The sequence below is a fragment of the Glandiceps talaboti genome, chromosome 7, assembly GCF_964340395.1.
Source record: "Glandiceps talaboti chromosome 7, keGlaTala1.1, whole genome shotgun sequence".
NCBI lineage: Eukaryota > Metazoa > Hemichordata > Enteropneusta > Spengelidae > Glandiceps > Glandiceps talaboti.
In genome coordinates this window covers 20,625,750-20,646,992 of record NC_135555.1, presented here as the reverse complement: position 1 = coordinate 20,646,992, position 21,243 = coordinate 20,625,750, and the positions used below count along the sequence as shown (strand labels likewise).

At 35.9% G+C, this 21,243-nt stretch overlaps 3 protein-coding genes across 4 annotated transcripts in view; 1 reads left to right on the top strand and 2 right to left on the bottom strand.

Moving 5' to 3' along the window:
• Nucleotides 1–1,858: 1,858 nt before the first annotated feature.
• On the bottom strand, nucleotides 1,859–3,604 carry LOC144438079 (DNA replication complex GINS protein PSF3-like). Its single transcript, XM_078127109.1, has 2 exons — nucleotides 3,203–3,604; nucleotides 1,859–2,098 (listed from the first exon to the last, which is right to left on the bottom strand). Exons 1-2 carry the CDS (start codon nucleotides 3,602–3,604, stop codon nucleotides 1,859–1,861), a joined length of 642 nt encoding a protein of 213 aa, XP_077983235.1.
• Nucleotides 3,605–3,738: 134 nt separating this feature from the next.
• LOC144437604 (pseudouridylate synthase RPUSD2-like) lies at nucleotides 3,739–13,603 on the top strand. Its single transcript, XM_078126577.1, has 11 exons — nucleotides 3,739–4,081; nucleotides 4,330–4,438; nucleotides 6,009–6,130; nucleotides 7,547–7,735; nucleotides 8,130–8,208; nucleotides 8,724–8,772; nucleotides 9,786–9,878; nucleotides 10,352–10,488; nucleotides 11,126–11,271; nucleotides 12,249–12,800; nucleotides 13,351–13,603. The coding sequence occupies exons 1-11, from the start codon at nucleotides 3,839–3,841 to the stop codon at nucleotides 13,426–13,428; spliced, it is 1,797 nt and encodes a 598-aa protein (XP_077982703.1). The 5' UTR covers nucleotides 3,739–3,838; the 3' UTR covers nucleotides 13,429–13,603.
• Nucleotides 13,604–14,799: 1,196 nt separating this feature from the next.
• The window catches only part of LOC144438174 (cytoplasmic dynein 1 light intermediate chain 2-like), a 41,281-nt gene continuing 34,837 nt past the window's right edge, over nucleotides 14,800–21,243 (bottom strand). The window contains exons 12-13 of one of the 2 annotated variants that reach the window (XM_078127212.1): nucleotides 19,875–19,901; nucleotides 19,497–19,596 (exon numbers count right to left, since the gene is read on the bottom strand). In XM_078127212.1, the coding sequence (XP_077983338.1) occupies nucleotides 19,888–19,901 (14 nt within the window). In that variant the 3' untranslated portion in view covers nucleotides 19,497–19,596; nucleotides 19,875–19,887. Of the gene's footprint in view, nucleotides 19,597–19,874; nucleotides 19,902–21,243 lie in introns of both variants that reach the window. The other variant, XM_078127211.1, reaches the window with a different exon arrangement.

Sequence of the window (21,243 nt, the reverse complement as noted above, 5' to 3'; positions counted from 1 at the left end):
CTAATTCAACTAAATCACTTTAAACCAGTTTTAGTGCAGGTAGTGCATGTGAAGACTGGCCATAGACAACCGACTCTCATTCAATTTAACACTGATTCAAATTTTCAAATGAGGACAGGGCTAATGTCTCACTTTGCTGCAGTGTGTATGGAGAGGTTGAAAACTAACACACATTGATTTCTTATACGACCTAGAGGAAAATTTACAGCCAAAGTACATGTTTATGATTCTCAATTATTATCTTGGTAATGTGAGAAATAAATTTCCACATAAACCTGTCACTGCAAAATCAAATGAAATAAGTTTAGTATCAATACTAAATGAGAATAGACTGTATATTTTATTCAATATTTGAGCAAGGTAAAGATTTATTTAATGTGTGACATAGTTTCAGAAATGTCTGGTGAAATTATAATTAATCCATCTACATATATATACATACTGTCGACCAGAATTGATTAGGACAAGTAACTATGGTAATTAGGACAAGTAACTATGGTAATTCTCGCCACAATAATTCTGTAAAACATAAAAAATGATAAATCTCATTCTAGTTTATAAGCAGTGAAAAAAATTGTGTGTTTCCGATAACATGGCCTGAGAGATTAGAGTAGGTAGGTGATGATTTTATTTTTTTTACTTTATCTTTTTGAAAAATATTACTTCCATCCAAAAACAAATGAAATGTCAGTCAGAACATCTCTTTGGTGATAGTTTGATGAAATATGTACAAGCATCACTGAGGTAAGAAAACAAGAAGATCAAGAAGGCACAAAATTTCTTATTTTTTTGTTTTAAATGTTTACAAAAATGTTTAGGGTCAGTGGCGTAAATAAGGGTCAATGGGGTTCTCAGAAACACACTTTTTTTTATTAATTTTGCCTAAGTAACACTCATTACAACAGACGTACTTCTGCTACCAGAACCGTCTCACAATTGTTGCCCCAGCAAATTCTTTCATTAAAATATAAAATTATGTTTGGCCATTCAATTCTCAGTACTTACAATAGAATTCTACCACCTAGGTTTGTCATAAAAATATTTCCAGGTCGACACCATAACTTCTATTCCACGCGCTACACATGCATTACTGAGTCTGTACTATAGGCATGCCTAGCCTGAGAATAATTCAGCCACCTTGTTCTATTTTGGCCCTCTAGTATAGGGTAAAATGCTATTGCAAGTACAGAGAGTAAGTCGACCATCTTGTTCTATTTCGACCCTCTAGTATGAGGTAAAATGCTAAATTTTGCAGGTACCAAGAGTTACAATAACATCCAGATTACCTGAACAGAACATCATGAATTTTGAGATATGTGAACAGTTTGGATAATTCATTGTAAAATGGTTGGAACATTATAGTGTTTCTGTGTTCAAAACACACATGCACGTAAACTCAATCCACTTCCTACCAGGGATTACTTGCTAAAGTTTAAATGCAAAAAAAAAATACAAGTTTGGGAAAAACAGGACTAGTAAATTTTAACACCATGCAATATCAAATGAAAATAAAAAATATGATTTTTTGTTTTATGATAGGATAAAACATACTGACTCATTCCTTTCTTGCAGGTGACCATCAAAAATGTTGTCCTTTCATAAACAAATTGTGTACATATTTTAGCTTAAATACATGTATGTAGAATAAAGTTCAAATAATTCTATGCATATGACCATTTTGCAAGAGGTTTTTTCATAACAAAAGAGATAAAACCTAAGTGGCAATATCTTTCTTTTATTTGCATATATGCATATCCATATGCAAATTTATCTGTAATTTAGCCAATGAAAATTGATGGATAATCATATGCAAATTTATGCCATTTATCTAATGAGAATTTATGTTACTTGAGCCAAGTTACTCAGTATCCTTTTCCATTTCCTGTCGTTTCCTCTTTTTGTGATTTGCAACCATTTCTGACATGGTTATTTTCAGTGTTTGTCGTTTTTGCCAGCGTTGAAAGTCATTAAGTCCGCACTGTCCAGCTTTGAACACAGAACGTTCACTTTCATCTAACTTGGATATCAAGTGTGTTGTGTCTTCATTGTAAGCATTCTGGGATGAGTCCATGATTTTACGAAAACGTGATGTATATGTCTGAAAAGGTAACCAAGATAATTACATTAAAATGGGTGTATGAACATACAAAACATTTTAGCTGAAATACAATTATTCAAATTAGATACCAATTTATACTGAGCACAGTGGAGATGTAGAAGTAGACAAGTTTTATCAGTTGGAAAGAAAACAATTCAATTTAAGAGACATAGTGATGATTAGAAGTCCATGATGTGTATTTTTTTCAGCAGAAACTATTTCTACAGCATTGCAAAAGAATAGCAATACTTTATGTGCGTTACTATGTCTCTGTTATCATTAGGCTAGAGTTGAAATGTCTGTCACTATCATGTCAAAAAAACAAATTATGTCCCAAGAGTGAACGATCAGGCCCAAAAAAATAATTGTTTGCTTCCAGTTACCCGAACCCACCTAGTTTTTCACTGCCGACCTGAAACTTTTTTTTACTTTTTCGAGAAAAAAATTATAAAATCGCAAAAATTGGGAAGTCTCATGAGAAATAGTGGATGGGGAAACTAATATCAACTTAAAAGGGCAATATAAGACTGTTCTACCAATCTGTAATGGCTGTACATCTGATAGGAAGAAATAAATAACAGAGAGACCATTTGGAAAAACATTGGAAAACTTGAACTAGACACTCACATATCATGACATGGAGAAAAGTATAGGAAAGTAAAATAAAAAATCTAACAAAACTACCCCACCTATTCTAAAATTGAGTGTAACCGGAACTACACATTTTTTTTAGGCTTCATGGCAAATTCATTTCTCAAAAAAAAAAAAAAACCTTGTTTCAGCCAAATGAGCTTGGAACAAAACAAGGCTAGGGCTAAAATACACTTATTCCCTCTAAATTAGGAAATCAAAAGATAATATAATTTTCCAGTTTCTTCAAAATCAGTAACCTCTCATAGCATATTAATCACAGGAACATGTATTCTTGTGCGAGTGATTACGTTATCAATGATGTTGGCAATACTTTATTAAATCAATAAAAAGTATTATATAAATCCACTCACACAAAGTAATATTACAAGTCCCTGTGATATAAATAAATGCATATTGACCTTGACATTGATAAGTTCATAGATATTTCTGATATTGTAGTTCCACACATACCTGTAGCAATGATTCAGCCACATCCCTTACTTCCGGGTTGTCAAAATGCAACAACTTAGTTCCGAATGCATAATAAAAAGGTCCATATTTATGTAAATTTACAACGTTCGCATCTGCTTTTAGAATCTCTCGATCGGTGTCTTTGTAATATTTGGGTATATCGACGCTGACAATTCTCCGCCTTCGAGTACACAACGATGAAGCCAACCAAAATGGCAGATCTAGTTTTGTCCCAGGTTGGATGTCTTTGTTGTCGGAACTAGGATCTAGAAATCCCAGTCGGAGAATCGATTGTTCCACGTTTGAAGGAATTCTTTCCTGTGTCGCCAGTATATCTTCGATGTTGAAATAATTCTCGGCGGTGCTAGCATAGCGAGTGTACGCGGTACTTGTTGAAGACATGGTTTCGAACGGTCTTCTGTTATTTTTGACGATCAAAAGTTGTCATGGTCGTCACAAATCTTGAAATCCGCCGCCAAATTTGAATGCTGGGAAAGGTGACCCGTCGTGAACTCTAACCTCTGACCTTCAATGGCGACCTCCTTCGGAAGGCATGCAATCGCGAATGCAAAACATTCAGTGAAAAATAATGCTTTTCGTTGAACCAATGACAGAAATTCAAAAGGTTGTCCGTGAATGAGAACATCTTTCTTCACGTTTGTATCCTACGGATCAAAATTGCCGTTTAGGAGACGCGTGGACCAATTGTTTAGTGTGCGCTCAAAAACCACCATGTCTACCACTACCAGTACCAAGGCCCAGGAACAAACAGAAAGTGTTCACTCTGCCGATAGTATTGGCACAAGTTCTGTGTCCAGTGATGTCGCGAAGGGAAGAAGAGCCCGTAAACGAAGAAGACGAAACCGTCAAGACACTCAGGTGAACCTTTGTAAATTATAACAATATGTATGTTCATCATGGAAACACTGTGATTCATACACACATTCTTTTCTTTCCATCTCATATTAAACTCGTTTTACTTTGTAAATAAGTGTTTTCTCCCAAAATCATATTCTTTCTACGTATACTGTAAACAGAGCCTTCACCTTTTAAATACCTCTAAACACATCTTTACATTTTCTCATTCCCCCATTAAATAAAATTTAAGTATTTTTTTCATAATCTAGGAGGGTACCAGTGAATCATCAAATTCAGTTCCAGTAGCTGTACCTCAAAAGAAAACCAAGTTTTTTAATGAAGATATGTACAAGGAAACAAGTTACTACATGGATAATGGTAAGTATATAGATATGAACCTGAGGCTGAGCAGATGTGCTAAAACATTTGACATGATTTGCATTGTCACAATTTACATCCATGGGCAAATAGACCATGGTAAAACAGAAACCCTCCTCATACAACCCACGAAAAAAAAAGAGTGTTGTATTTGCTTGCACAGATGTTTCATGCAAAGACATACAATGTAAAATTAAAGTCAGTATTAAACTTATCAAATTATAAACACCACAAGAGCCCTGAATCTCATAACTATTAGAACACTACACATTATAATAATGGAATACGACTATTACCTACATTTTAACTTCCACAGATGTAAACAAACTGATAAAAAGTGTCATGCAAACCTACATCAAAGGTTCCTGTTGTTGTTTTATTTATCAGTTGTACATATGTTGTTTTTATCTAATTTTGTCATTGCAAGCTGTCTTTCATTGGCTCACCTCAGCCTGGTGGTTTTTTTAGCAGATTGTACTTGTATCTCAAATTAATCCTCTTTTAGCTGAAGGACAGTACATGTAGATATCTATCTAGTCTTGCTGCTAGATGTTTGGGCCTTTTTTCCGATGCCATAAGCGAACAAAGTTCGCAGTGAGGGCTTTGCACGAATAGTCAAGCAAATGTCATTTTCAGACCGGACATTCCATTGAGATTACGTTAAGCGGTGGGTTGGGCCATGTATGCATATATATACGTTAATATATTCAATAACCTATGACCTCTATAATACCTTAGGCATCTTCCTTCCTCCAATTTTTTCTTCAACAAATTTGACACAGTCTGCCAAATAGACAGCGCCGATGTTACTTCTTTGGAGGGCATGTATGTCCAGCGAAAGTTTTGTTTTGCCATGTTCAATTGCTTTCCTGATTTGTTCAGACAATGCCATGGTAAACCTATGGTGGGGAATCTCTGCATGCAGGTGTTGACAAACACATTACGTCATTACTATGTCTTATCAGTTTATGGTAATTGTGAGTTTTTTGAGTGTGTAGACATTGTCATTCACACATTTCAGTTAAGGCATTGGTGGTTATTTTTACAAGCCCCTCGATGTTCCATCCTCGATAGCGATGTTCGGTCGTGTGTCGTATTGTATCGAAAGAACATCCGAGGTCTAGCAGATAGACTAGCAGTCTGGTCTCTGACACACAATTATTTGTTAGTCAGTTATTCCCATTTTTGCTTGACTGCGACCACACTGTTCCACCAGCATAACTGAAGGATGTTGACAGATGTCCATACAGAAATGAGTGCATTATGTCCTTTCAAGGGTTGCAACCTGTCAGTACAGTCACTGTCATTGTACCATTAAGTATCAGCTAGAGCAGGGACAGTGTGATTATTGCACTTATTCTGTGCACTACTACTACCCACTACAGTTTAGAGGATTAATAATTATAACATTTGAAATTAATAAATTGTGACTTTTATATTATCTATCAGGTCTACATAAGGTATATCTCTACTACTATACATTGTGACTTCTAAGTTCTATGTTATCTTCCAGGTCTATGTAAGGTATATCCCTATTACTATACATTGTGACTTTTATATTATCTTCCAGGTCTACGTAAGGTATATCCTTACTACTATACATTTTCAACACACTGTAAAGGTCGATGGATTGGACTGAAACTACATGAAGTTTTCAAACGAGAATTCAGATCAGAATCACCAGAATACTATGTAAGTTGGTCATGTAAGTAGTAATTTGTCATACAGTGAAAAATGTCACATGTCATACTTATGTCATATGTACTAATGGTCAAATTATTTGTACAAAAAGTTTGTACATCTTTGTTGCACACACCTATCACAACCAAGTTCAATAGACATTGTTAAAACTGTGTGTGTCGAAAACATTTTCATCTTTGATAGCACTTTTGCAGTGTACTCATTCCAATTACAGGGCTTCGAGAGAGTCCTGTATTGTTATTTTTCATCAGACGTGAAAGCCGCACATCATATGTGTCGTATGATATTTGCCCCCCATTTGTGAGAAACAAAGAAAAAAAACTGTTGACAATGGACTACTGGTAAAAAATAGTCTGCCTGGGTTCCCTTAGTCTGGATGCCAATGTGATCTCTAGCTAAACCATGTCTGGTCAATGTCCCTCAATAAGCACAAAAAGTTGTTCATCCAATCAGTGAACCCCAACTGTTATAGTGATGTAAAGAGTGTATAAGTAGCATCATGAGCTGACAAATATATCATATTTGGACATTACATAACTGCCCCAATAAACACTAACTTTATGAGGGACTGTGTTATTGGTTAGAATTTTGTGATTAATTAACAAAGACATGATGTTAATGACTGCCTGGGTAGCTGTGGATGAATTTTAAATTGCATCTCAGGACTTGTAGAGTAATGACTTTGACTATACTGTGAGAGGAGGTGTAAATGGTAATGATACTGTATAGGAACTAGACTGTGAGTGGAGGTGTAAATGGTAACAATACTGTATATGAACTATACTGTGAGTTGAGGTGTAAATGGTAACGATATTGTATAGGAACTAGACTGAGTGGAGGTGTAAATGGTAATGATACTGTATAGGAACTAGACTGTGAGTGGAGGTGTAAATGGTAATGATACTGTATAGGAACTAGACTGTGAGTGGAGGTGTAAATGGTAACGATACTGTATAGGAACTAGACTGTGAGTGGAGGTGTAAATGGTAAGGATACTGTATAGGAACTAGACTGTGAGTGGAGGTGTAAATAGTAACGATACTGTATAGGGACTAGACTATGAGTGGAGGTGTAAATGGTAACGATACTGTATAGGAACTAGACTGTGAGTGGAGGTGTAAATGGTAACGATACTGTATAGGAACTAGACTGTGAGTGGAGGTGTAAATGGTAACGATACTGTATAGGAACTAGACTGTGAGTGGAGGTGTAAATGGTAACGATACTGTATAGGAACTAGACTGTGAGTGGAGGTGTAAATGGTAACGATACTGTATAGGATCTAGACTGTGAGTGGAGGTGTAAATGGTAACGATACTGTATAGGAACTAGACTAGGTTTTTATGAAGGATGTCACAATTCATAAAAGCAAACTATTTATTTATTTATTTCTATTTTTTCATACAGAAAGCAGCTATAAACTGTGGCATGGTAACCGTCAATGGAGCCAAAGCTAGTCTGGACTATGTGATGAAGAACAATGACTTTCTACGTAGTCGAGTACATCGCCATGAACCTCCAGTGACAGGACAACCTATTGATATTGTAGAATGCAACGATGACATTGTAGTTATCAATAAACCTGCTTCCATTCCAGTAAGATGTTCCCAATTTTATATCTAACTTTTGTATAAATTGAACAGTGTCTTTTATAAGGTTTGGAAACCATGGTAATGTCAATTTATTGAGTTACAAGCAAGGATTTGGCGTATGTTGTTCCACATTGATTTTTCAAGTAGGACGCCATGATAATATTGTTTTATAAATTAAAAGTCCGAAATAAATATCTAATGCTCATTCATATGACCACTTTAATGTCATCTACCATAACAACAATATAATTATTTGTGTCTATCTTGGTCAGCTTTTCGTAGAATATTTGATGTCAACAAAATGAACTGTCATCTGTAAAACTAACTATATTCACATCAAAAAAAAAAGAAAATTCCTGACGAATTATAACTGAATATCTATTCTAATTGATCTGTAGGTTCATCCATCTGGTCGATATCGTCATAACACTATTGTATTCCTACTGGGAAAAGTTCATGGTCTGAAAAATCTTCACAGTAAGTGATTCAAAGCCAATCAATGAATATTCATGAGAGATGTTTTACACTGAAGGAGAAGGCACTTAGGAGTCATGAATATTCTATGTTCAACCATGAATATATTAGTTCTGCTGACTCCCGTGACCATTGGCCTACAGCAAAGATACCGTATACCTGCACAAGATCAACTTGATTTAAAGTCAATCAATGAATATCCATGAGAGATGTTTTACACTGATGGAATAGGCACTTAGGAGTCATGAATATTCAGTGTTCAACCATGAATATGTTAGTTCTACTGACTCCCATGATTCACAGGGCCTCATCAAAGATACCCTATGCGTGCACAAGATCACTTCTCTGAAATTGAAAGTACATGTAATTGTAGATGATGTAAAATCATGAAATGACTCTCAAGAACCCATGGTTTATGAAAATGTCTCTATTTCATGGAGTGATGATCCCCTTTAATTCTCTTAGCTGCCATCCTCAGCCTAAACTGTTTCATTTTATGAATTCTACTTATTCCACAGCAATCCATCGATTGGACAGATTAACATCAGGTCTACTTATGTTTGCAAAGTAAGTTACAATTTACTATCAAAGTTGTGAACTTAGTCTGAAGTGTAAAATAGTATGTTGTCGTATTTTGCCAAATAGATAGGACAATTTTTTAAGGCAAGCAGAAAATTGTCAAGTTGTGCATCAACTGATGAAAACCAGCCTCAAATTTTGAATTGTGTCAATTGATGCAAACCAGTCGTTTATGTTAGATTAGGCTAAATGATCCAAGTCTCTAATAACGAAGTACTTACAATCTATCCTACTGGACTTGCTGTTGTTTTGAATGACAACAGTTTCACGTCCTATCCTGGACACTTCTTCAGGCCAACTGATGATCTAATGACAGGTGGTTGGTGATACTTGACAGAGTAGAATTGTCATGTGATGATGAAAACCATTGCCATTCAAAATAACAACAAGTCCAGTAGGATAGATTGTAATACATCATATTCCGGTTATAGGAAAGATGTAAGATTTCATGGTTTGGCCATTGGGAGTGCTGCTCACAAACCATTGGCAGGAAGTGAGGGTCAGATTAGTAGAGTATATTGTAGCATAAAGACAGCAGACACTAAGTTTACAAACATTCTCTATATTGTTCCCATAATACTATTTTATTAGTGACTACCAGTAATCAAAACATGTCTAACCACTACTGTAATACTCTGTTATGAACATTCAGAGTTCTTTCACACACTTTCATTCACTGCTTCATGTAAGCCATGGCAACGACACAAATTTTAGCCCTCACGTACTCTGCCAATATAGTGCGCCCTCTTGTGATGATTACCTGACAAATGGCTGAAACTTCAGGAACCAGAATACGGTGTATTACTCCATTATTAACTTCATACCTGGGATGATTTCAAACATTCATTGACAGATTCATGTCTCTTCTTCCACAAAAGAAGACTTCATGATTTATCAGTTTACAGTATTGAATGTAACGCATACTTTATTTGTACCTATGTTATATTCTTACATGTACAAAATGATCTATTGATCAAAGCTATTTAAATTTCCTTCTGAAGGACTCTGGAAACATCTCAAAAAATGGATTCACTGGTCAGGGAAAGACAGTTACAGAAAACATACATTAGTAGAGTGAAAGGAGAATTCCCAAGGTAAATATTTAACATGTTTTGATTGGATGCAACCAAATCTTGTTGGACTGTGCAGGATATTGGGCAGTTTGGTACAGTCGTGGTTTAGAAGCTTGATAGGGCTGAATAACATGGTGTATCTTACACTCTACTCTAATACCCACTCTAGTAATGGGTCAAAAACAACTATTCTACCCCAGGCAATAAACCAACCTTGTAGGGCGTGATATAAACCATTTATTTCGGTGTTTTTACTTCCTTTTTATTTATAGCAAAAAATTATGATATGTTGCTCCAAAGCTGTTGAATACGGCGACTAATACCAACTTACAGCCTGTATTGATTCCAAGCAAACAATGAGTCTGTTTTATAACAAACCACATAGAGTCTAACCATTCACTGCCAATGACAAGACCCCTGGAATTTAGGCTTTATGGAATTGATTGATTGATTGATTGATTGGTTGATTGATTGATTATTTTTTTCCCAAACAGTGAGCCAATAGATTGTTCAGAGCCAATACAAACCATGTCTCACAAGATTGGAGTATGCAGAGTGAGTGAAGACGGCAAACCTTGTAGAACTGAGTTTTCTAGACTGAGTTACAATGGCACTAGTAGTGTTGTCAAGTGTAAGTGGACAAATTTTTAATGTCTATTCCATATTATTAAAGATCAAAATTATAATATCCTTGATTCATACTTCTCCAGTGACTATCAATAACGATTACACCATGCACAAGCCAAGTTGTAGACATTTGAACAGGAATACAGGAGATACCTAGCCGATCTAAGTCTAACCCACATTCATCTATGATGTTCAATCTGCTGTCCTTGAAATTTTAGCCAAAATGTTCAAAATCACAATTATTTTTCCTATTTTTTTCATATCTTACATTTGAACAGGTATAATTACATAATTACCATACATATTTCTTCATTCAGTAGGAAAAAATACTCATGACATACAGGTTTTGACATTTGTCTTGGACTCGTAGTGACAAGGCCCCTTAGGTTACTCGTAGTTTCCTTGGCTGAGCAAATGATGATATTGGAAAGCAATATCTAAATACTGCAAGGAGATATGGGTAATATAGCCAATTTTGGAATATACAAGTTTTTGAGGTGATTTTTTTTTACAAAGTTTGATATGTGAAAATACACTATATCGTTAAATGTTTATACTCCTCATAGGTTTTGATTCAATAATTGACTTCATATAGGCACACATTTACTAACATGTTATTTTTTTATTCTATAACTTCAAAGGTGTACCTCACACAGGACGGATGCACCAGATACGAGTTCACCTCCAATATCTAGGTTATCCTATAGTAAATGATCCTCTGTATAACAGTCCTGTTTGGGGACCTGATACTGGCAAAGGTGGAATCATAGCTAAAACTGATGACGAGGTAGGACTTGATCAAGTTCTCTCAGTTTAGAAGTGATTCTCCATGAGTAATACTTGCAATCTAGGTGCATGAATTGTACATACATAGCTCTAGGCAAACACGCCAAAAAAAAATACATCATTACAGTGATTCCAGAGAAAAATGAATTCACTTGTGTAAGCAGACGTTGATAGATTACTAGTATTAGTTTCCAAAGTCCTGAGGCGAGCTTACCTCAATAGTTGAAATATATTCATGTGATTTTTTTACGACTAATGTTAGTGGTGTCCTGATCAGCTCTGGCAATCGAGGTCTTGGTTTATGTTCTTATTGAAAACTATCTTCACTGATTTCAATTTTTGTCGAGGAACAGAAAAAACTAGAAACAAACTAAAAGTGTTGTTGTGATATGTTGATCAAAGTTACATTTTGTACTGAATGGACCACAGCAGGGTGGCATTTCTGATGACTTCCATGATCTTGCAGAGTGTACATCTTTGTGAACTTTCAATGTATGTTTGACCACAGGGTGATTAGATTCCCACAACAGAGGCACCCATCATCACCTATGTGTGTAACTGTAATCTACCAAGTTGATCAACAATAGTTATAGTCTGGATGCCAACGTGGTCTCTCTAACTAAACCATGTCTGGTCAAAGTCCCTCAATCAGCACAAAAAGTTGTTCATCCAATCAGTGAATCCCAACTGTTATAGTGATGTAAATGTATATGTAGCATCCTGAGTTGACAAATATACCATATTTGGACATTACATAACTGTCCCAATAAACACTAACTTTATGAGGGACTGTCATTGGTTGGAATTTTGTGATTGATTAACAAAGACATGATCTTAATGACTGTGTAGGTGGCTGTGGATGAATTTTAAATTACATTTCATGGATCTCAGGACTTCTAGAGTAATGACTTTGACTGTACATCAGTGGAGGTGTAAATCATAACAATACTGTATAGGAATTTCATTTATTTCTTGCAGATACTGACATCTCTGATTGAACACCATAACAGAGAAACTCAATCAACATTGCTAGAAGATAATACAGACGAGATTTCAAACACGGTACATCAAACAAACATGAAGGAAGCTGTCAGTAAGGAAACGGAAACTGTATCTGATGTGAAAGAACCAGATGACAAAACGAATTGTGAGAAACTTGAAAAAAATGAACAAACTAAAAAATTTATGGTGACAGAAAATGAGATGCTAGCCTCAGGAGACAGAACTGAGAAAGCTGGTGTCACAGCCAATAGGGAAGCTGGTGTCAAAACCAATATGGAGGCTGATGTCACAGCCAATAGGGAAGCTAGTATCACAGGAGGAACGACAAGTACAGACACAAACACTAGTATACTGGAGGAATTAAATAAGGAATCAGCACCCGCTGAAACTGTTGAGGGCAGTATACCTGCTGATGACTGTGGGCCAGCCAACGACATAATTAATGCTATGTGCAAGGAATGCAGACTGAAACATAAAGATCCACTACCCCATGAATTGGTTATGTATTTACATGCTTTGTCTTACAAGGTATGTCACGTGATTCATTTTGTTCAAAAAATGAAATTTTTTACCAGTGAGCACATGCACTTGTATCGTGAGACTAGAATTAAATGTACAACTCCATCTTTCTTTGTAGGCTTGAACAAAAAAAATTCTTTCTGGTCAGCATGCACATCACTTAAATACCCTCGTGCCAGTCTCTCTATTTTTTTCATGTTTGTCCAGCCCATACAGTCTACAGATCCATGGGGAAACACAAAAATAACCTTCCCTACTTCAGTGAAGACAACTGCAGAGCCAATCATGAACAAGCAAATGACATCTGCCCCACATACACACTTGCTCTAAAGTACTAAATAAAAAGAACAGTAACTGCCATAAATAGCAGACTGGGTGACAGGTTTGTTGAGAATTAAAAAAAAAACAAAAAAAAACATCGTTACACCATTTTAGACAAACTGTCCTGACCAGAAACAATTCTTTTTTTTGAAGTTAAATGAAAATGATTTTAAAAAATTGTCAGACATGAAAATACAATTACAAGGTGTAACTTTATGTTGTTCTATATTTAATACAGGGTCCAGATTTTGAATACAGTACACCAATGCCAGAATGGGCAGCTGACGACTGGAAGGAGCCCGAGGAAGTAGTGTAAGAAGCTATTGACGGAGAGTGAGCAATGTAAAGGGCGCCCTCTTAGTTCATTTTTTAGTTTCTGTCGTTTATGATCATTGCATTTTTAGATGTCACGATTTCAGCAATGGAAAGAGTCAGATGGAATAAATATGTAAGAAGCAATGGAAAATGTATTATATATGTGCCATTATAAAGAACAACCTCTTTGTTCATGCTGTAGTTTCTGTTTCAATAAATAAAAAGTTTTATTTCAACTAAATGATCAACAGTTTGAACTCTGTGTGTATGGGTGCCAATAATGGAAGGAGTAAGTCTGACTTAGTCTAGTTCCTATACAGTATCGTTACCATTTAGACCTCCACTCACAGTCTAGTTCCTATACAGTATCGTTACCATTTAGACCTCCACTCACAGTCTAGTTCCTATACAGTATCGTTACCATTTACACCTCCACTCACAGTATAATCAAAGTCTTTACTCTAGAAGACCTAAGATGCATCAGATGCAGTTTAAAATTCATCCACAGCCACCTACAGTCATTAACATCATGTCTTTGTTAATTAATCACAAAATTCTAACCAATAACACAGTCCCTCATCAAGTTAGTGTTTATTGGGACAGTTATGTAATGTCCAAATATGGTATAGTTGTCGGCTCAGGATGCTACTGATAATACACTGTTGGAGTTCACTGATTGGCCACGGGTGACCAAATATTTTTGCTGATTGAGGGACTTTGACCAGATGTGGTTTGGTTAGAAACTGGTCTGACTGGTTACATTAGGTGACACATTGCATGCATTGGGTAGATATGAAATTAAAAGCAGCGCCCTCATTGTTCACGTTGTAGTTTCTGCTGTTTTCAGCATTTACATGGCTTTTACAAATACTTGCACTGTCGGCAGTTGATCTGTGTATATGTGCGGTTGTCATTGATGACAAAAGGCTCCTACTGGCGTGGTGCATACTAGTCAAGCACCATTGTAAACAGTGCTCAAAACACAGCTCTGACAGACACAAAACACATACACGAACACACACACCTCAATGAAAGACACCAGCCACACAAAAGTTCAATGATTGAGACTACACACACACACGCTCACTCACAAATACATTATGAGACACCAACCTCACAAAACAGGTAGATGAAAGACTCCAAACACACACATGGACACAGCTCATAGAAAGTCTCCGATCCTTTTCAAGCACACAGACACACAGCTCAGACTCCCATCCATTCCAAGCACATACACAGACACACAGACACACACACACAGACAGACACAGCTTATAGAAAGACTCCCATCCTTTCCAAACACAAGTCAAGACAAAGACCAGATATATAGACGATACAGGAAAAGCAACATTCTATTTTGACACAAAACTTGCTTTGACACGCAGTGACTACACTTGATTTATTTTTGCAGCAAAATGGTGATTACCATAGTCCATTAAGTTTTGACATAATAATTACGAGCTCAAAAAATTCATAAAATTAAACATAAAAATTGCAATTTTTTTTTAATATTATATATTGTGGCAAGTGATAGTGATAAATTGACATTCTTTTCCCCAAATTTCCCATATCTGTTGAATCTCTCTCAAACGATGCTATACTACATTGTGTGTTTTGCCCATCTCTGTGTAAGTGTGTGAGCGTGTGTGTAAATTTCAGAAATTATAGTAGAAAAGAAAATGTACAAATCTTGATGCATACTGATTTCATTTCATACGTGCATTTGATGCAAGTGACACAGTGGTGTAATACCTAAAAAATTTGTCCTCAATGTTTCTATGAGTCATTTCAGCTTTCATTTTCTTCTTCACGTAAGGCAAAATGTCATTTTGTTATCTTCGAATCTTAATGGGAAGAAAGTTGGCATCCTTGTTTACATAACACCAATGTACACATGGTTGCATTCAGTAAGACTAAAGTTAAGAAACAGGTATGTATTTCTTCCAAGACCTTTCTATGTTTCTTTTCTCTGTTACAATCGCATGTACAAAGTTACCAATGATCGTTTACTATGTTCAATGGGTTACAGTTGTTGGGAGTGACAAATTGACGGTATATGTGATGAGCGCCCTCACAGGCCACACCTTGTCTCTTCAATGTTGTGTTTCATTCACATGTTATAAATGTTCAACGTTTTCATATATCCACACTATCTACTTGCATTGGACTATTCCAAATATACATGTTTTTCTTTTGTTACTGCTAGTTTGTTTTGCCTTTTCCCAGTCAATCTACATAAATGCCCTCATTGGTTAATATTTATAAAAACACATACACGATTGGCTAGCTGTCTGAATGAAAATAACCAATCACAGTCCCTAACATAATATCTGTATGACCTCATGCAGCACAAATCACAATGACTGATAGTGTAACCTGTGTCTTAGAAACAAAACTATGACGAACGCGACCACCCCTGTTTTCCAAATGAAATAGACTGATCCATGATACCAAACCATGGGACTTCACCCATTCATCACAGAAAACAGGGGTGACAGACTTGCTTCAAACAAACTCGAGAGATGATTCACAAGTTCTTGTAAACACCCATGACTTGCAATCTGCTGTTAAAAAAACTGAAAAGACTAGCTTCAACTTGAGTTCAATTCTTATTATCCTTCAACATATTTGGAGAACATGAAATTTGAAAAAAATAATTGTTACAAAATGGCAAAATTGGGATTTCAGATACAGACTATTACAGGCCCTGGCCATTGAAAAAATTTGAGAATTTTGAATCAATTTTAATTTTGATGTTCGCTCTCTAATCCTGCCACACACAAAATGAACACCATATTGAATTTTCAAATATAAATATTGACTACTGTCCCCCTGTAGATGAGCTCTACAACTTTTATATATTACACTTCTAGCAAATTTACACTGACATAATATCATTTAAGTGCTGCAAAAACAAAACAAAAACAAAAAAATTCTTTATAAATTAAAATAAAAGTCAGTAAATACAATGGGAACAAAATATAAACCTAAGAAATTTGTGACTTAAAGCCCATTTTGCTAGTGCCTACTTAAGAAATGTATAATTTTTTTACTTTTTTTTCTTACTTTTTTTTTTCTCACTTTTATGAAGTTACATTTACATTTAAGCACTTATATTTGGTTTGGTTTCAACAGAAAGTTGTAAAAATTCTTCAACATTTAAATCATAAAACATGCACCTTTCACCTTTTTTGAGAAGCACTGGAATCGTTATAATGTCTTCAGATGTCAACTGATCCCTGAAAACGTTTTTTTTTTTTTTCAATTTTTTGATCATGCGTCATCGTCTTGGTATATTATATTTAACAACTTACTGTAAAGGTTCAACTGAAAAGTGTATCCCAACTTCAAGTATTACCCTACAACTGGTAAAATAAATTTGTAAAAAAGTTTGGGGTACATCATTTATGACATGTTTTGTGAGGAATAACACTATTAACAGTGGTACATCTGATTCAGAGTACAGCCACATACCAGATTTATTAGCTTAGTAAGTTTATAAATTTGGTATGTGTTCAATGTTATGTGCACATTATAATCATGTGCACATACAGCTCTAGTCTATCATGTGCACATACAGCTCTAGTCTATCATGTGCACATACAGCTCGTCTATCATGTGCACATGATTATTCTGCAGTTGGTCAAGTGTACATACTGCTCTTTTTTGACATACATGTGTACATTATTTTAAAGTCAATCATGTGCACATGAATTATCCTAGTCAGCCATGTGTACATAATTATTCTCTAGACAGTTATGTGCACATACATCTCTTTTCTCATTCATGTACACAGTTATTCTAGACATGCATGTGTACATGGTTATGATTATTATACTAGTAATTCATGTGCACATGATCTCTCTGAGGTCAATCATGTGCACATATTTCGGCAGTCACTCATTTAATTGAAAACTGCGAAGTAATCAATATGCACAAATAAGTGCTCTTTTGACAATCATGTGCACATGAATTACTCTACAGTCATCTATGTACCCATGACCTTTGACACTGAGACAACACCGAAAGTTCAAATCTCTGTATCTCACCCAGAATCATTCAGTTTTGCATTGTCACAAAAACAATCCCCTCTCCCAATAAATTGAAAATCTCCTTTCAAAAGGTACTTTTGCAAATACAACATTTTCAGTGTATGTCTTCTCGTCAGCCATTCATGACAAGATAAATTAATTAAAAACAAAATTAATCGTCTGTGACTTTCTTACCACGTTGAAGCCAACACCAGTCTCAAGACAGGGCTTTGTCTGTCTGTAAATATGCAAAACAGTTCAACCTTTTCACGATCAATAATTTTTGACTTCTGGAAATGTCAATGTCAGATTTCCACAAGATGTTATTTTTCTTCAAGATTTTTCACCACGTAAACATTTTACTGTTAGATAATTCTCCAAAGTTACCTAATTAACATCAATCTTTTTTTTTCTGACCCTCCTCCCCTACCCTCCCCCCACCCCCCTGAGATGGCCTCACATTGGACACTTTTATACAACATTTACTTTTCAACATATTTTTGGACTTTGTATAATAAGAATTATTTTCTGTTTACCACGGATTCACATTTTTGACAAAAAAACATTATTTGTGTGGAACACTTGATATGACTTGGTGAAAAGGTTGATTACTCTGATTTGCATGGAAAGGCAGGATCAAACTATTTTAACATAGGGGAGTGAAGGTTAGGCTTGCCTATTCTTATATACAGGGGTGATAGGTCTTAAAAATACATGCACGTCTCTTGATGAAAAGTAAAATAGACTCAACTGGATAATTATTGATATCACTAGCTATCTTAATATACACGCCATGATGATGACACCACAGCCTGCCATAATATGCACGCCATGATACATGCTGTACCACAGCCTGCCAGAATATGCACGCCATGATGACACCACAGCCTGCCGTAATATGCACGCCATGACACCACAGCCTGCCAGAATATGCACGCCATGATGACACCACAGCCTGCCGTAATATGCACGCCATGACACCACAGCCTGCCGTAATATGCATGCCATGACAACACAGCCTGCCGTAATATGCATGCCATGATGACACCACAGCCTGTCATAATATGCACTCCATGATGACACCACAGCCTGCCATAATATGCATGCCATGATGATATGTGCTGTACCACAGCCTACCAGAATATGCATGCCATGATGATACCACAAGCCTGCCCTTACCACCAATTTCTTGAATTCAAAACGAAAAAAAAGTTTGACACAGAGCACCATGTATTTCAACAATTCCCAATATCGCTGTACAAAGCTTTAACCTTTGGAATTACCAAAAACGAAACTACAAAAAGCTTCTGAGAAAATATCAGGTAAAAAAAGAAGTTGTACTCAAAACAAATAATGTACAGGAAAAAAATGAAAGTTCTTGTTAACTGCAAACGTACGATTTCTCTGTCTTTTTAGCGGCCACTGTATGTATGTATCTTTCATAGCGTATGACATGTATTCGGTACGATCGGTATGCGTGGTGAGGCCAATAGTTCAGTCTTGTGTCATTATATTTGAAGCCGTTACCTATTTCTATGTAATTTAGCTGTGTGTAAGTATCTTTCAAGTGTTTCTTTGAAATAAAAAAAAAATGGAAAGTTGACGAAACTGCTGTTAATTACAGCATAATTGACACCTTAATCCATACAATAAAAAAAAAATAGTGTTGATCGCTTACTAAGAAATGGCAGTTTCTTTTATTACAGTATGCAAATTTGTTATTATATTACTATTTTTCTAATGGTACTGTGTTGAGTAGGGCAGGACATTAGGCAAATATCCAGTTACATGCATGACATAATAACTAAAAAGCATGACAGTCAATAAAATCAGACAGGCCAAGTTGGAAGCATTCAAACATAATGGTAGCAAATATGCCTCCCCACAGACACGTCACGTCAGAGCACTGGACGTTTTTTTATTTTTTACGAGACTAATACACAGAAGGCCACAAAGATATCTATACTTATATATCACGTTTTAAGTTTGTGAGTTTGGTTGGAAAGCTTTCTATAAAGGCAGAGTTTACGTTTTTCATGATGAGTTTTGACTTGGCCTTTGTTCGCCGACTGGTTTCCTTGTCGAGGTTAGTCTGTCAAGTTCTGCGGCTGCGTCTCTTCGCATCGATGTCTTGTCACCTGTAAGACGAAATCGACAAACGCGTCATTACGATTTCCACTACGACTACTCAACTGAAAGACTCAAAATTATCCCAAAAAGTGAAGAACAACACACCACATTAAACAATAACAAATTGAAAATAAGTAGTAAAGAGTATGAAAATTTTACAATCAGAGACAAAAAAAATGAACAAAAAGTTGGACGGAGAATGACAGCACAACAGGGAAGAATTCACATTTGACCTTTGACCCTGAGAACTAGGGCATGCAGAGGAGAATGATCATTCTGTACTGACCAGCAAAGACTACTCATGAGTCTTCACCTTGGAGGATAAAAACAAGAAAACGGAGAAAAAAAAGAGAAAAATGAATCAACAACACAATATCAACAATACAATGAGGTTGTTACTATAAAATTTGTAAATAAACTATGTTCCTGGCCAGACTCCGTGCTTCCTGTTGGAACTTAGTGACATGCTATGTGGACATGCAGAACTGAAATGAAATGTGCATTGACAGGGATAAATCTACGGTATGACCACACCTTTCTCATAAACAGCACCCTCTATAAACTGAAATGTGTATTGACAGGGAGAACGTTTGAAATCCGTGATGACTCGACCTTTCTTGTAAACACCACCCTCGACACACTGAAAGGTGCATTAACATTGAATAACTTTGAAATCTCTGGTATGACCAAACCTTTCTTATAAACGTGTAGGTATACGTAGTAATGGTAATATTGCTTTTAATGCAATGTTTCCGTAATGCAGTATTTCAAGAAAACTTCACTCATTACAGCATGAAAGGGCAGCCCGATTTATTTCATCTGTAATACATATTTGCCATTTTCTGCAGTGTGGAAACTCTAATGTACATGTATAGTCTGGTTCTCAGCCCTGGACCCTTTACTTGACTACAGTGAGTCCAGTGGTAAGAATATGACAAGAGGGTGAAAATCACTAGTCAGACCTCACAAACAGAGGGCGCTGTTTATATGAAATACATCACTGAGTGTGAGGTTTTTAGATAAAGGCCTCTTTAACATCAGGATTGTGGTGGGGGCTACACTTGAACACCTCTGAAGTGTTTTATGATTACACACCAACATAACACCCCTTAATGCTTTACTACACACACAGCATCTACTGACAACATTTTAAATACATTTACATAAATCTTCTGGTACTATTCAGTCATTACTTGGCATTAACGCAACCCTTAAAACTTTACACGTTACATAAAAACTGATCTACAAGCCATGATATTCTGTTGCATTTCCACACTTAATAGTTATAACACATCACTATGAATGCTGCCTACAGAATAGATCACCACATTGTGCCTACTAAACACCAACCAAAGCATGGTATGCATGGCAACCCAGTGCATGAACAGGTAGTGGGGATACAACCCTGTGAAAACTATGTACACCACTGAACAAGTAAATTGCAACCAAAGAAGTGATGTCAAAATACCAACATAATACAGCAAAAGTGACTATTATCCTAACATACTGAGCAACTCTTATCAAATAACACCATGCACATTTCATTTATGTTACAGGGTTATACAGCTATTCTATTCTATTCTACTCTATTCTATTCTATTCTATTCTATTCTATTCTATGAGATTCACAAGCATGATGAGTTTTTAATAAATCT

Excerpts from the sequence above, each read along its gene's own strand:
- LOC144438079 (XM_078127109.1), bottom strand. The coding sequence starts at position 3,604 with ATGTCTTCAACAAGTACCGCGTACACTCGCTATGCTAGCACCGCCGAG. Across the intron at positions 2,099-3,202 it reads TGGCTGAATCATTGCTACAG|ACATATACATCACGTTTTCG; the intron begins GTATGTGTGGAA and ends TTACCTTTTCAG.
- LOC144437604 (XM_078126577.1), top strand. The coding sequence starts at position 3,839 with ATGAGAACATCTTTCTTCACGTTTGTATCCTACGGATCAAAATTGCCG. Across the intron at positions 4,082-4,329 it reads GAAACCGTCAAGACACTCAG|GAGGGTACCAGTGAATCATC; the intron begins GTGAACCTTTGT and ends TTCATAATCTAG. Across the intron at positions 10,489-11,125 it reads CACTAGTAGTGTTGTCAAGT|GTGTACCTCACACAGGACGG; the intron begins GTAAGTGGACAA and ends ATAACTTCAAAG.